General features: G+C 46.2%; 1 protein-coding gene across 7 annotated transcripts in view; it reads right to left on the bottom strand.

Annotated features, from left to right (window-relative positions):
• Nucleotides 1–1617: 1617 nt before the first annotated feature.
• The window catches only part of PLEKHA2 (pleckstrin homology domain containing A2), a 62656-nt gene continuing 49628 nt past the window's right edge, over nucleotides 1618–14645 (bottom strand). For all 7 annotated transcript variants that reach the window (XM_077305540.1, XM_077305533.1, XM_077305538.1 and 4 more), the window contains 3 exons: nucleotides 14064–14127; nucleotides 8836–8913; nucleotides 1618–7646 (listed from right to left, as the gene is read on the bottom strand). In XM_077305540.1, the coding sequence (XP_077161655.1) occupies nucleotides 7278–7646; nucleotides 8836–8913; nucleotides 14064–14127 (511 nt within the window). In that variant the 3' untranslated portion in view covers nucleotides 1618–7277. The remainder of the gene's footprint in view (nucleotides 7647–8835; nucleotides 8914–14063; nucleotides 14128–14645) is intronic.

Raw genomic sequence — 14645 nt, 5'->3', positions numbered from 1 at the left:
AATACGCGGAGGCAAAACATTGAAACGAGAGCAAACCCAACACCCCCCACCTAAAAAAAAGTAGGGGGTTTAAAATAAACTCTCTCTTCCCATGAATCCGTATGGGGAGCCAGCTGCGATGTTCATGCGTGATACGGAGACCTTGAGAATTGTTAGTATATTTTTCTCCCAACCTTCTTGCAAGCAGTTTGGGCAAGGATTGCCATCTCCAGGTGGGGAAATGTCCAGGTGGGGGAGGGAGCTGTAATGTCACAGAATCCATCTTCTGAAGGAGTCACTTTCTCCTGGAGAACTTCTGTAGTGTCCAGTTAGATCCTCAGCCAGGTTTCCCCTAAAGATCACCAAACGTCTTAGCCACTTATTCTTTGCTGTGCCTTTTCCTGTTCTGCAACATCCTTTTTTGAGATGGTACAGCAACGGTACCCAGGATTCCAAATGCAGCCAGACATAGATTTATAGAATGGTAGTTAAATCCAGTCCCTCTCATACTGATCCCCAGCACAGATCATGTTCTCTGCCACCATATGCTGAGCCTGTTTTCAGTTTCAGGGCCTCAACCACCTGCACATCTCTTGCCTAGACAGTTATTTCAACCCTGTCCCATATTAGCATTCTTTACCCAGTGGCCTTCACATGCTCTTGTCATCTGGCATGCTGTCCTCTACTCATCCAGCTTTGCAGGGATCCTTTTAGCCGTCTTCACATCTCTCTTAAGATTTCATCAGCCTGGTACATTTGACATTGAACACAGACCTGGCTGCTTCTCTGCCTGCCTGTGCAAGTCCAAAGTCACCACAACCCTAGGACATAGCTTTTTCACCTCTTTACCTTTCCCTAATTATCATTGCTAGCACTCAGGATGGCTGGACAACTGATTTATTTATCCCAAAGAAAAAGAAGAGTTGGTTCTTATATGCTGCTTTTCTCTTCCTGAAGGAGTCTCTAAGCGGCTTATGTTCGCTTTCCCTTTCCTCTCCCCACAACAGACACCCTGTGAGGTGGGTGAGGCTGAGAGAGCCCTGATATCACTGCTCGGTCAGAACAGTTTTATCAGTGCCATGGTGAGCCCAAGGTCACCCAGCTGGCTGCATGTGGGGGAATGTAGAATCAAACCCGGCTCGCCAGATTAGAAATCCAGATTATAAATCCGCACTCCTAACCACTACACCAAACTGGCTCTCAAGAGCTATTCCTCATTGTTGGTTATTCTCGTCAAGATGAGTTATCTGCATTGGGTGCAATTATGAGTTGCAGTTACAGGACCACTTGGCAATTGGTAGACTTATTTTGATTTGCTTTAATTAAACTGTTTTAAGCTATCCTAGGCAGATGATAGAAATCTGGGATGTATTTTTTTAAATATATCTACTCATCCTCAAGGACCTTTGTGACAAGGCTTCTACTTCTCTGGCTGATGAAGAGTTTCATAGGTGCAAGTTTAAAGGCTGACCCTTTAAAAACATAACCAAAACTCATGCCTTTTCATCTGGCCACATCGGACTTGCATAAGAAACTTTTGTTGTTGTCTAGCTGAAAATATAAATTTGCCATAATTTTTGAAATAACAAGAAAAATCGTATGACACCACATAAAAGTCAAGTCAGGAAGAAAAACACATTAAAAATGCTCACACCGTTTTATTAAAAAACAAAGTTATCGTTGTACAGATAGAGTCACTGTACCGCACAACCGTTGCTCAAGGGGGGGAAAGTCACTCTATGGGAGTGCAATTCACAGCTGAGAATTATTAGTGGAAGTACCACAGCTAAATGTACAAGCAGCTCTAAAAGAACTTATTAATAAAACAGAAACCCAGTTGTGATGATGGATCGGCTTGTTTTTCCCCCAATTTCGCCTTGCTTACTAGCCTGTAACTTGAAAAGAAACTGGGTGGGATCCCTGGCAACCAGTGAAAAACCATGACAGCTTGATCTGTTGGCCCAATTAAGTCAAAGAACATGGATTCCAGCCACATGAACGCCTGCACCAGCTTCCATGGGACTCCGTTTGATTTTGATCTAAGTCACTTGGTTTAGCCAGAGTGCAAATCGGGTTGCCCATGTGGCCTCCAGGTCAGAAGGTGGCAAATGTGCAGCACAGTCCTGTAAGCATCTTTACTCAGTAGTGGTATTGACTTCAGTGGGATTGTTCCCTGGGGAATGGCTCAAGATGGCAACTTTCAGACAGGAGGGCTTTTTTAACCCTTTCATATAACTTGAGAATGGGTGAGGCAGGTGTCATCAAACAAAAACCAGTTGTGGATTCATAACAAGCAAAAGGGGCATGTATGCACGGTATACAACGGCATATATGCACGGTGATAATTCTGGCCCAGGACAAGGCAAATTCATAGCAGCTCTTCAGCTAAATGTAACCTCTCTGTCAAATGACAGTATACTGCTAAACAGCAAAAACTCGGGGCAAAAAAGAGGGGGTAGATCCTCCAGAAGGAGCTAACTGAGCATTACCGGATAGGAAGAGTGCACCAGACTAGTTGGATCTTTGGTTCAACCCAGGAAAGTTCTAGAACATTTTCTTCCAAAAGGGCAGGCAGACAAGCAGGCGCTCTCTTTCCGAGGCGTAACTGATGCAGGCTGGATGTTGACCAGCCCAGTTTGCCTCTGCGCACGGGCTGGCCTCCTGCGTGCAATGGACACAGCTCCTTTCCACTGCCCTGCAGTACTCATATTCAACATTTAAGGAAACGCTGGTGATCTGGCAGTAAACAGCTATTGCAGAAGGGGAACTGGGCCATGCTCTCAGACAAGCCTCCCACACATGGCTGGGCTCCATGAGCTAACTGCGATGCAACCACAGTGAGGACTCCCAAGGGAATATCTTGCATTTTGATTCAAATTATAAACTGAGTTCTAGCTGACCAAAGCCTCACTCAGAAGGAGACCCTAACATGCTGGACCTGAGCAAGTTCTATTGCTTTCCGAGGGTCTGTCTCCCAGGCAAGCACGCTAAGGATTTCCAGCCCAGGGTTGCCAATGCTAAGCATGCGTACCCGGGATCGACACATGCACCAGAGGAAGCCTTTCCAAGCATGCAGGAGCTGTGGCTGGAAATGCTTAACCTGCAGAATTCTTGTCCATCTTGAAGCTTGTTAAAAATAGATCTCGCATAAAATCCCTGACAGCCTTCAAAAAGCTGGCCAGTCTTTAACAAATCCCAGTGATCATGTGCCATTAGTGCAAACCAAAACAAAATTAAAGAAAGAAACTCATGGGTTGCATGTGTGTTTTCCTAAGGACTTTAAAAGGAGCAGCTCTGATTCAAGCCAATCAATTTTTCATTTTATATCATCATCCTTTGACATAGATTAGGAGAGTTGTAACCTGTCTCTTCAATTGCCAAGCCTTTTGGCCTTTTTAAAAGCAATTCCAACCTGAGGTCTAGGCCAGATTTTGAGGCAAATATGTTCCGAGTTCTGGGAAACTGGTTGGCCATTATATAAAAGAGGATGCAAGACTAGATTAACCAATGATCTGATCTGGTAGGGCTCTTCTAGGTTCTTTTGGGAGGGGCCAGCTGGTTTGGATGCCTGAGACCTTGAGCTCAGTTTGCATGCCCAAGATCTCAATTTCAGTTTCCAGCTTATTCAGTTAGAAAGCAAGCAGTTTGGAGTTTGATGGACCGATGTGTTGATTCCCAGGTTGTAACTATACATTATGCACTCCCAGATAACATCTGAGTCAATTTCCAAGCGTGACAAGAAATGCCTCATGCTTACCTTGTCATCCCATCCTAAAATGGCATTGGTGGTGGGTATACTATTTGCTATGTTGGGGGAAAGCCTTTGTGTGCCACATCAGTGCACATGGAGCCCCCTAAGAGAGCAAACAGCTGCCCCCAGTGTCATTTCACATTGGGCTAATTCATGGGCATCAGCCTCTTTCCCCTGCATGCTGCAAATCAGGCCTTGCAGACCTAGGGACTGAGTTCCAAGCAAGAAAGTCACAACCAGACATCTGATCACATGAATCTGAAAACACAACATGCTGACAGGCCCTCCGCACAAGATCACTTCACAGCTTTGTGCCGTTTTCATGCAACCCCAAATCTGTAGCCATGCTTCCTTCCCACTGCAGGCAGGACAAGCAGCTGTTTGCCACAAATCATGAGATAAGCAACAGGGTCGGCACCGCAGCATCAGGCCTCTTTTGGCTTCCTGGCTTAGACCTGCCATAGAATGAAGCCACGGAGTGAGCTGTACTGCTACAGACTGCAGGAAGAGAATGGTCTTTCTGAACACTCTTTGCATGGGAACAGTCCTTGCAGCTGGCTAGGTAGAGCAGTAGGCAGTGGACTTATCTAGAACCTCTCCCTCCAATGTGCCACTTTCAAAAATGGCATGTATTTGCAGTCTGAATTATTTCAGTCTATCCTATTTGCCTTGTGCCTTTACCTCATTTTACTGCGCATGTAAATCAAGCCTCAGGAACAACCGTTGAGATGTGCAGCAGACGATTGTCCACATTGATTCCAATCACAAAGACTTTTCAGGAAATTACCACCAAGCACTTTGGCCACTCCCATTCATTTCAGCAAGGCTTGCTACATCTCTGCATGATCCTATGCTTAGGAAAGGACCCTGGGGACTGTGTCCTTGTGTCTTGTGATCCTCAAAACTTCTGAGAGCCAAGGCACACTTTGCATTTATATATTTAAAAAATTCTTTATAAAGCCAGGTTCAGAAATTATCCTGCCTCTAAAGAAGTCTTTTCCAGCCATCTGGCAGAGGTTGACTAGAAGAAGCCAGAACTGTGTATGATGCAAAGAACAGTGAAAGCTTCCTCTATGTGTATTTTGTGCTCACAGGAGCATTTCATCAGTGAATGAACAGATTTCTCAAGATATTTTTTCTTATACCAGAAGACTGCCCCAGCTAAGGATTGGAAAATTGACCCTACATGCCCTAATTGATGTAGAAAATAAAGCTAATAACTTAAAAACACTGTGCCCTTTTTCCTTCCAAGGAAAACCTTCCTGTGCATGGTTATGTAATGCTGTGACTCTGTGGAAACACAGGAAAAGCAGTGTCTTGGGACTCAGCTTAATGTGAAGCTCAACTTAAAAACAGGTTTCTAGTCCTCATGACTGCCAATACGGGATTGAAAAAGTATTGGCAATGTCTGTTGATATCTCAGAAGCACAGAGGCAACTGAATAAGCCAAGGGAGTAAGCGCCACCCAGTGTAGAAACACTTCCATGTCAATATACACAGGATTGGTCCGTAAGGTAGTTCAGTGGTTAGGGGGCATTGTGCATAGCTCCTTGCCTCTCCCCAAGAACTAGCAGCTCCAGACCAAGTTAGATGGAGGACCAGAATACATTATGCAGTTATATGCAAATCATATAATTAAAATAATGTATGCATGCTGCAGTTCTTCCTAACGTGAAATTTGGAGTGCCTACTTTTAGTGCCAAATACATACCAGCCTGGGTTACAAAAAGACCTTGACACTGCTAAATTCAGCTTCACATCTCATATGTGCATAATCGGAAGGCATTTTGTGTTAATGCTACGTTACTATGTTACACCACTATTTTGCACTCTTCTAGTACAAATGGCTTGATGCAAACTTCTCACAATCCCATTATGTGGAAAGCAGTTTCCTCTATCCTTATTACATTGCAAGTATTTCAAAGAATTGTGCACAATTTGAGCATATCCCTGCCACAGTCTGTAGGAAAAGAGCCCTTGCAGAGTTAAAAGTAAATGTTTCTGATTCAGATCTACTTGCACACAGTTTGCAACAAAAGTTGCTTCCAACCCATTCCGTGAGGCCTTTATGAGAATATGACAGAGCTATAGTAAAGCTGCAAGGAGCAAGGGATCTTGTTTTCACACGGATCTCTCCCTCGCTGGACTGAGGCACTTGGCTAAAACCCACAAAGCCCTAGAATTTATATCAAGAAATCTCCCCCATCCCAGTCATACCACACTGACAAAGGAGAAGCACAGATCAGGCATGTGGTTAATTTAGAAATAGGGGAAGAGGAAAGGGGGAGTTCACTGTGAAACTCATGAGGGGTCCCTCCTGCTTCCTTCAGAGACCAAAGAATCTTAATATAGACCAGGTACCCCTTGTGCAGGACCCGGTCCTTGGTCCTTTCAACAAGGAGCATGGAGCCGGCTGCTGAACAGAGCAACACAACAATGCTTAAACTTGGGCACACTGATAATTCTCATTGGTATGTCATTTTGTGGTCTTTCCTCTCCCAGCACAGGAGTCTGCTTGAAGGTCTCCCACATCAAAGCCAGTCTCCTTCTGCACTCCAGCACATTTGCACGGAAAAGCAAAGGTCGCTATGCACACAGGCAGGAGCTGCTTGACGTTCGGAATGCAACACACACAGCACTCACCCAGTTCTCGCCCAGTTCTCCATTTGGTGTTGCTGCGCTTGAATGCAGAAGGAGCACAGTTTCATTCTACATTCATCACTGTTTGCTCTCAGGAAAGGTCTTCAGTCATGTAATATTTCTTGTCGAGGCTTTCCTGGATCACTAAGGGTATCTATAGCCGAGTTTTAAAATTCCCATCTTAGATTTATTAAGCTACAATAAAATTATTATTTTGTGACTATCCCACACTGATTCATTTTCCTTTCTCCCAGTCATCGTAGTTACGGATCCTTTCCTGTCTCCAGAGCAGTTTTTTTGGCAACTCCCACTCTTATGCAATGACAAAAAGTCTTTGTGCTTGCCCTACAGGAGATGGGTGCCATACTAACAGGCAGAAGGAATTTCAGTGCCTTCAGCCACTGCAAAGATCAGCCACACAAGCCAGTCCACCAGTGTGTTCCTACCTGAGAGTCTACGTGACTCCAGCAAAGCCATACACACACACAGAAGGCAACCCCCTTCCCAAGGTTCCTAGGTAAGCTGAGGACAGCTCCCTTTCACTATGGGAGAAGGCATTTAGTGGAAGATCTCCGTTCGATGGAATAAAAAGCTTCAACTTCTCCAAAAGTGGGCAAGGCCTTTTGCCTGGTTTTGTAAACATGGGAAGATAGTCAAACAATGGGGGGGGGGGAGAGCTTAACCCCTTGGGCATCTAGGTCTTAGGACTGAAGCAAGCCAGTGCTTGTGGTCCCCCATCTGATTGTCCTTCCCAAGGTGGAGTTCATAGGACTGCAGTGGTTGCCCCTAGTCTCAGTTGCAAGCTAGCTAACGTTCCCCTGGCACACTGGGTGTGGAGCTTAGGGCTTCAGCTGAACCCTAAAGCAGCTTCCCTGGGCTGCCTGCCATCTCCATTGTGTCTCTGCTGTCACACATCCGAGGTCCGGATGCTCTCATCGTCCAAGTCATAGAGAAAGGGACGCTCCTTAAAGTTCTGGGGTTCCGACCTGTGCCGTAAACGGCTTCCCTGCCCAGGTCCGGCGTCTCGTTTGGTAAACACAGGTGCAAACTCGGAGTCCTTCAGTTCAGCAGCCTGCTCCTTGACTGCAGCCTGCTCCTTGCCTTCCGGCTGAGGCACAGGCATCCAGGGCAGCCAACCGGATGCGGAGGGCCCTTTGCAGGCGGCCTTCTTCTCCTCTCCCGACTGCTTCAGTCTAGCAATGGAGGGGACGGCTGAGCTGGACAGGGCATGGCCTCCACGTTTGCTCATGGACACGGATCTCACCAAGGGCATTTCCTGCACAGAGAGAAAGACACGGCAGTTCTTTTGTTTTAAAAATAAGATCACCAGAAGACAATAATATATTACAAGAAGATCACATCACTAACAGCCTCCCAGTTGAAATTCTCATCACAAGCCCCACTCTCCTTCAGAGATGAGGCAGGTGGCAACTAGAGATGAGGCAGGTGGCAATTGGGATCATACCTTGCCTGAGGAATGCCTCCTCACCTGAGGCCTGCCTGACACCCAGTTCTAGTCTCCCTCAGGCACCAGGCCAAAACATTGCTTTTACACAGGTTTTTTTTTTAAATCAAAGGCACTTTTAAACAAAATGTTATAGTCTGCTTTTAGCCAGAAGACTGTTTGAAAGAGGATCGTTTTAGGCTGGTAAACTGCTTTAGCCATTTTAAGCGATCTGGCTATGTTTTTCGTGTACATTTTGATGATATATATATTTTTAACCGTGTTGTGAAGTTTTATGAGCAGATTGTCTGGAGAGGCAGCATATACATTTTCTAAATACATAATGCTACTTCCAGTCCATAAATCATCCCTTGCAACAAAGGCAATCCCTTTCCCTGCTAAACTTCATCAACATTGGCCAGTAAAAAAATGCTCGAAGGAGGAATTTTATTTGGGCCATTTCCGCAGTTGTCTGTTTTTTCCGGGTCTCCTGTGTATTGGTCTCTGGAGACTGACTATGCATTTGCGCCTGGCTATCCGCACATGTAGTTTCCAAAAGGCAATACTGGGGATTTGCTTTTTTTCCATGCTCTTTGCATTAACTTTGGAGGCACACGCTCCTGTGGTTTTTTGGGAGGCGCAGGGCGGGCAGCCCCACCCCCTTCCTTTTACCCTTTTTTCTTTGTGCCTGAGCATTTGTGCACATCCGATTTAATGCATTTGTGATTTCTTTGTATCTGAGGAAGTGTGCGTGCACATGAAGGCTCATGCCTTGAATAAAACTCTGTTGGTCTTAAAGGTGCCACCGGACTCTCGTTCTGCCTGTAGCATCTCCGAATCACCCACCCAGTGCTTCCCATTCTTGGTCTCGTTCTCAAGAAAGCCAAAGCTTGCAAAGCTTCTCCTGGAAATGAGTTATTTTTCAAGGGTTTGCCTGAGACATTCAAATAAATGATGTCTGCTTAAAACAACAACCCCAGTTAATTGACGCCAAATGTGAAGCAGAAAGGATATGACCTACCCTCGGGCAGCTCTTCAGCGCTTGCACCGCCCCCGTGATCGTTTTAATCCAGCTGTGCATATCCTCAGGACTATAGGCCTGCAAAAGAAACAGCCGCCAAAAGTTATAAGATGCCTCTCTGGGCTGCGCACATACAGAATGCAAGAATGGAGAAAAGCAAAGGTTCAAATCGAAATCCAGGCCCTCAGGACAGGATGGCCTCTCTGGCCTCTACAGCAGAACCAGAGTGCTGTAGTGGTGAGAGTGTCACAAAGCTAAACTGGTTCAAATGAGTAGCCGTGTTGGCCTGAAGTAGCACAATAGAATCAGAGTCCAGTAGCACCTTTAAGACCAACAAAGATTTATTCAAGGCGTGAGCTTTCGAGTGCAAGCACTCTTCATCAGACTATGATCTTCTTACATGACAGGGAATAGTCTGACGAAGGGTGCTTGCACTGGAAAGCTCACGCCCTGAATAAATCTTTGTTGGTCTTAAAGGTGCCCCTGGACTCTGATTTTATAAAGCTAAACTGAGTGAGGCTGTGCTGGTCACTCTCTTGCACTGTGTGGGATAAAAGAGAAGGGAGGCTCTTGCGTGCTGTCTTGAATTGCTTAAGGGTGGGGGCAGATAAGAATGTGACCAATGCATAGTCTAGCCCAGGTTTACACCTAAGAGCTGTTTGTTTTGTGTCCAGACATGAAACGGAAAGTTTTGTTAAAACAGATCCCCCTTTTCTTAGCTTCACACATTATTATCTCACTCCTCCTTGAAGTGCCAAACACGCTTTCTGTCTTCCATTTTTTACCCTCACAGCAACCTCCTGCAGCACGTCAGGCTGATGAGAGAGAGGTGAAGGTAACGCTGTGTAAGCAGACTGGACTCTTCTGACCAGTTTGAAAGATGGCGGAACTGTCTTTCTTTTTCCACCCCTCTTGTCGGCTTCTGAACTGTAAAAACTGCCTGGGTCAAAACGAAAAGCAAATTTCCACTAGGGGGCAGAAATGATATAAAATAGGAAACAAGTCCCCAGAATAAAAAAAAAAGCTTTCTGATTCTGAGACCAGCCTAGCGTCCACGAAAGTAACCTGCCGTCACTCACTGCAGTCGATGGTTCTTGCTCACACAGGTCAATGGACGGGTGGTTAAACCAGGTGGTTAAATGGGTACGTTTGTATCACTCCCTGGGATGCTTTTAACTGAAAGGAACAAGGCAAAAGACAGAGCCTGCCCCCCAATAATACATCTGAATAGGACTATAGCCCCTTTCCTTTTTCATGGTGATGACACCTCCCCCTGTGCTCGCCAAGTGAGCTTAAGAAAATGAGCAGAGCCACGTGGGCTTTAGCCCAGGAGGGCTTCGGACTGGCCACTGGAGAGTGAACTGACAGCCCAGATGTGTAAAAAGTACTTTTGACAGCTGCTGCCATCGCAGCATGATGATCTTCACTGTATGACTTAAGGTAAGCTGCAGGTATGCAAGGAAACCTTTTCAAACAGTACATTTTGAGAGAGAATGGGGCACGAGAATAGCCTGAGCTCATCAGATCTCCGAAGCTAAGCAGGGTCAGCACCTGGAAGGGAGACCTCCAAGGAAGGCTCTGCAGAGGGAGCCAATGGCAAACCACCTCTGGCGCCCATTTGCCTTGAAAGCCTCTGGCTGGGGTTGCCATAAGCCAGCTGTGACTTGATAGCACTTTACCCACTCCTTTTAAAAGGCCTCCTGTTCAACAGAGCTTCGGCCTGAAATGTTGTAGAGTCACAAGTAACACATAAACTTGCTCCCTGACATCCAGTGGCTGGCTTCACCTCCCATGGCAGCTATCTAGTCGATGTGTCCATTGCCCTGTGTCAGAATTCCAGAGGTTCCCCCAGGTCCAGAAAGGCTGGAGATCCTTGTTGACCAGGCAGTAGGTATCATGACACCTATCGCCAAGAGGCTCGATCTTTCTGAACCCCTAAAATGTTTCCTGCAACTTTGCCTAAGGATAGGATCTCTGCCAGTCATGGTGGTCCTGCCTCAGCTACTCTGGACGTTTGTCAGAGCAGCCATCCACCATCCCTGGAAGTGATCCCAGATCCTTCTGAACCTGACTCAGCCGCATACTGCTGGACATGCTGCTTCTGCCAATCGCTCCAGATCCAGGGGGTTTCCAGTTCAGCACAACACAATTGCCTCACTTGACTCTTCTCAAGCCACAGACAGTATAAAGGAACCAAAGGCGAATTCCAGTGGCGGTTATTCCAAGAGGATTGCTCCCAAAGGTCTCTTAGTTTGGATATATGTAGGCAAAGTGAGCCTCTTGTGGTGCAGAGTGGTAAGGCAGCAGATATGCAGTCTGAAGCTCTGCCCATGAGGCTGGGAGTTCGATCCCAGCAGCCGGCTCAAGGTTGACTCAGCCTTCCATCCTTCCGAGGTCAGTAAAATGAGTACCCAGCTTGCTGGGGGGTAAACGGTAATGACTGGGGAAGGCAAAACACCCCATATTGAGTCTGCCATGAAAACGCTAGAGGGCATCACCCCAAGGGTCAGACATGACCTGGTGCTTGCACAAGGGATACCTTTAGGCAAAGTAAATGTGCTGAATGTTAAAGCTGCTGGGAGGATGAAATGAACATTTGAGAAGAGATGCCTCACACCAAGTCAGGCTACTGGTCTGTTTAACACCATGAAATTTTCTCTGTCAATGGGTTGGGGGCCCCAAAAAGGTCTTCCGCAGCCCACCTAGCCAAAATCCTTTTAACTGGACAATGTAAGGACTGAACTTGAGACTTCATGAACACATGGAACTGCCTTATATGGAAGCAGACATTAGGCCTATCAACCTCAGTATTTTCTACTCAGACTGGCAGCAGCTTTCCAGGATCTGAGGCAGAGGACTTTCACATCAACAACGGCCGGATCTTTTAACCGGAGATGCCAGGGGCTGAACCTGAGGCCTCCTGAAAGCCAAGCTCTGCCACTGGGCCACAGCCCCTCCTGTACCACTCTTCCACTGGTGCGTGGCCCCTTCCCCACGAGACAGCACGTTCCCCATCCCCATGAGATCGCTGCACCTTTCCGTGACTGAAAAACAAACACAGCCAACTGTAACTGCTTGACAGGTGCAAGGAACGGCAACCTGCTTTGAAAAACCACTCAAACATCACTTGTTCTCGTAATTTGATGATTTCCTTCCCATTTTGAATCGGACATCCCTAGGCTGCCAGCAATTTCAAAACCAGTTTCAAAATACTGCTAGGCCCCTGTGCAATTCCTAAGCCCAGAATCACTGGGAGGCCTGACACCCCTAGTACTATTCCCTCGTGGCTATTTCCAAATACATTTGGCAATGCTTAAGCCCTCACAGCATCACAGGTAAGAAATAGGTACACTCTGCTACACTACTGACTAGGAGCAGTGCTAAGGACCTCTTATGCTTCCAAGGAAGACTAGCAGGGATCCTTTTTGAAATGTACATGCCAACTGTCTCCTTAGCACCTTGTGTGCAAGCCGGCCTGGCCCCACCTCCCCACGGGAGTTGCCTGCCAACTGTTCTCCAGAACTTGTCCCTAAGGTAGCCTGCCATTGCTGAGCCTTAAGATCAACAGGAACAACCACTGAGGCAGAGCTTCTTCTCCGACAGGTGCAAGAAACAGCAATCTGCTTTGAGGTTGCCTGCTGGCTGCTGGGAGGAAAGAGCTGGAGCACGCCCTGCTTAGCCTCTGCCATGCCAAACTCCCCAAAGGGAGACGATGCTTGGTGCTAAAAGCAAACCTACACAGACAGCCTACAAAATGCTCTCATGGAGATTCCATTCCTCTCAATAGGCACATTGTGCTTAGGATCTGCAAGATTCTTCACATTATTATTATTATTATTATTATTATTATTATTATTATTATTATTATTATTATTATTATTATTATTATTATTATTATTATTATTATATTTTACACCACTGCCCTCCCCAGTGGAGGACACCCCAAATGGCCACATCATTCTTCCCTCCATTTTATCCACGCAACGACCCCGCAAAGCAGGTTAGGCTGAAAAAGAGAGTAGCCCATGGTCACCCACAGCAGAGTGAAGATTCCACCCTGAGTCCCCCAGATCCTGGTCATCCCTACGCCACACTATGTCCTACAGTGCCTTGACATATACAAGCCCCCTTTGAAGAGAACTGGTACCACACAGGCATACTGCATGAACAATCCCTGTCTTTGGTTCTCTCCTTTGCATCTGTGTAAATAAGCCTTTGATATAAATATGATGAAATGGGGAAGTGAGACAGCCGCAGAAGCAGCTCCCATGGCTAGCCGGGCCCCAGAGGCCTGAGGGAGCGGCGTGAGGAAGGTCTCACCTCACTCACCCTTTCTGCTTGACAGATTGCCAGCAAAGCATCCTGTTTGTCACGGCCAGGACTACACTAACTGTCAAGAGCTAAATTTACTGCCTAGAAAAATAAACTCAGAGACACAAACAAAAACTGCCCTCCCTGACAGGAGTCCATTTTTAGAGAGAGGATATTATTAACCACCTAAAAACCTTCTGCTCTCAGTAAGATTTCAAACTTTCTCCCTCAGGGAAGGTTGCACAAACTAGGCCCAAGTGACTGACATGAGGTGATATAGAAAGCAGCCCGGCATGAGCCGTTCTCTGGCTGTTCAGAATTCTAAACTCCTCTCGGCTGCCTTTCCCCATTCCCCATTTCATCTAAGTTATCTTAATCTCTCCTTCAACAACTAGTTGCCCCTTCTCCTTCCTCCTCTCTCCTCCAGGGGACAATTACCAGCTGAAAGATAATATATGCTTGCACAATGTGGAGAAAGGTAGCCAGGGGACTCTTCTATTCCCTCCAGTTCTCTCTGTTGGATCATCGTTGAAATTTTAAGTCAGAGATTGGCTTACGTATGATGGCTTCTCAAGTGATGAGGGCAATAGGGAGCCCAGGCCTCAGTCCGCACAGCAAACTGGCCAGGCCTAGCAAGCCCCATTGCTGTGCTGAATGTGAATGCATGCCCAGCCCTTTCCTGAGGCTGCTTGTGGCAGCATAAGATTGCTAATCACTATTTGTAGAGGTTCTCCAAAGGGCTGATACATTATGGAAGACTAGCTTCCCTTGAAGATGGGTTTGTTCCTAATGGATCTTCTCTTTGAGGGGCCTCTACAAATCTTCCATAGAAATCTGAAGTTCTCCACAACATAGTTTTTGGGCTTGATTTTGTTTTTGAAAAGTGTTCTTTTCTAATTATGTGGCAGACGTTTTACCTGGATATAGAAGGTTCTGTAGCTTGTTATGATTTCAAAAAGGTTGTCCCGTGTTAGAAGGTCACTAGAAATACAGAGAGAGGCATTCATGCAACATTCATCAGACAAATTTTCTTCTTTACAACAATTATTCTACAAAAGTGACAGTTTATTGAAGTTAAGGGTAGGGATGGTCACAAACTGAAACATTTATTTATTTTATTTTATTTATTCACATTTATATACCACCCTTCCTGAAGGCTCATTCCAGTTTTCTTTGGGTTTCAGGGCGTTCCTGAACCAAACTCCCAAGCCCAAATGACCCAGAAACCCCAAAATGAACCAGCCAGGTTCAGACCTGTCCGTTTTCCTTCTCTACTGCCTAGAAGCTGGAGGGAGTTAAAGGTTTCCTAAAATGGCTTCTAGCACACTCCTGTCTGCTGTGAGACCAAAATGGCTACCAGCCATGTAAAACCTCCATTTTACTTGCCTCTGTTTGGAAGGGGGGGAGCAAAATGGAGGGTTTAAATGGTTCAAAACCGAAACCCAACCGGACAAAAGGTCCAGGAAATGTTTGACAGAGGCACCTCCTCCAAATCTGGG

The sequence above is a fragment of the Paroedura picta genome, chromosome 12, assembly GCF_049243985.1.
Source record: "Paroedura picta isolate Pp20150507F chromosome 12, Ppicta_v3.0, whole genome shotgun sequence".
NCBI classification, from domain to species: Eukaryota; Metazoa; Chordata; class Lepidosauria; order Squamata; family Gekkonidae; genus Paroedura; species Paroedura picta.
This window is presented reverse-complemented; position numbering and strand designations above follow the sequence as displayed.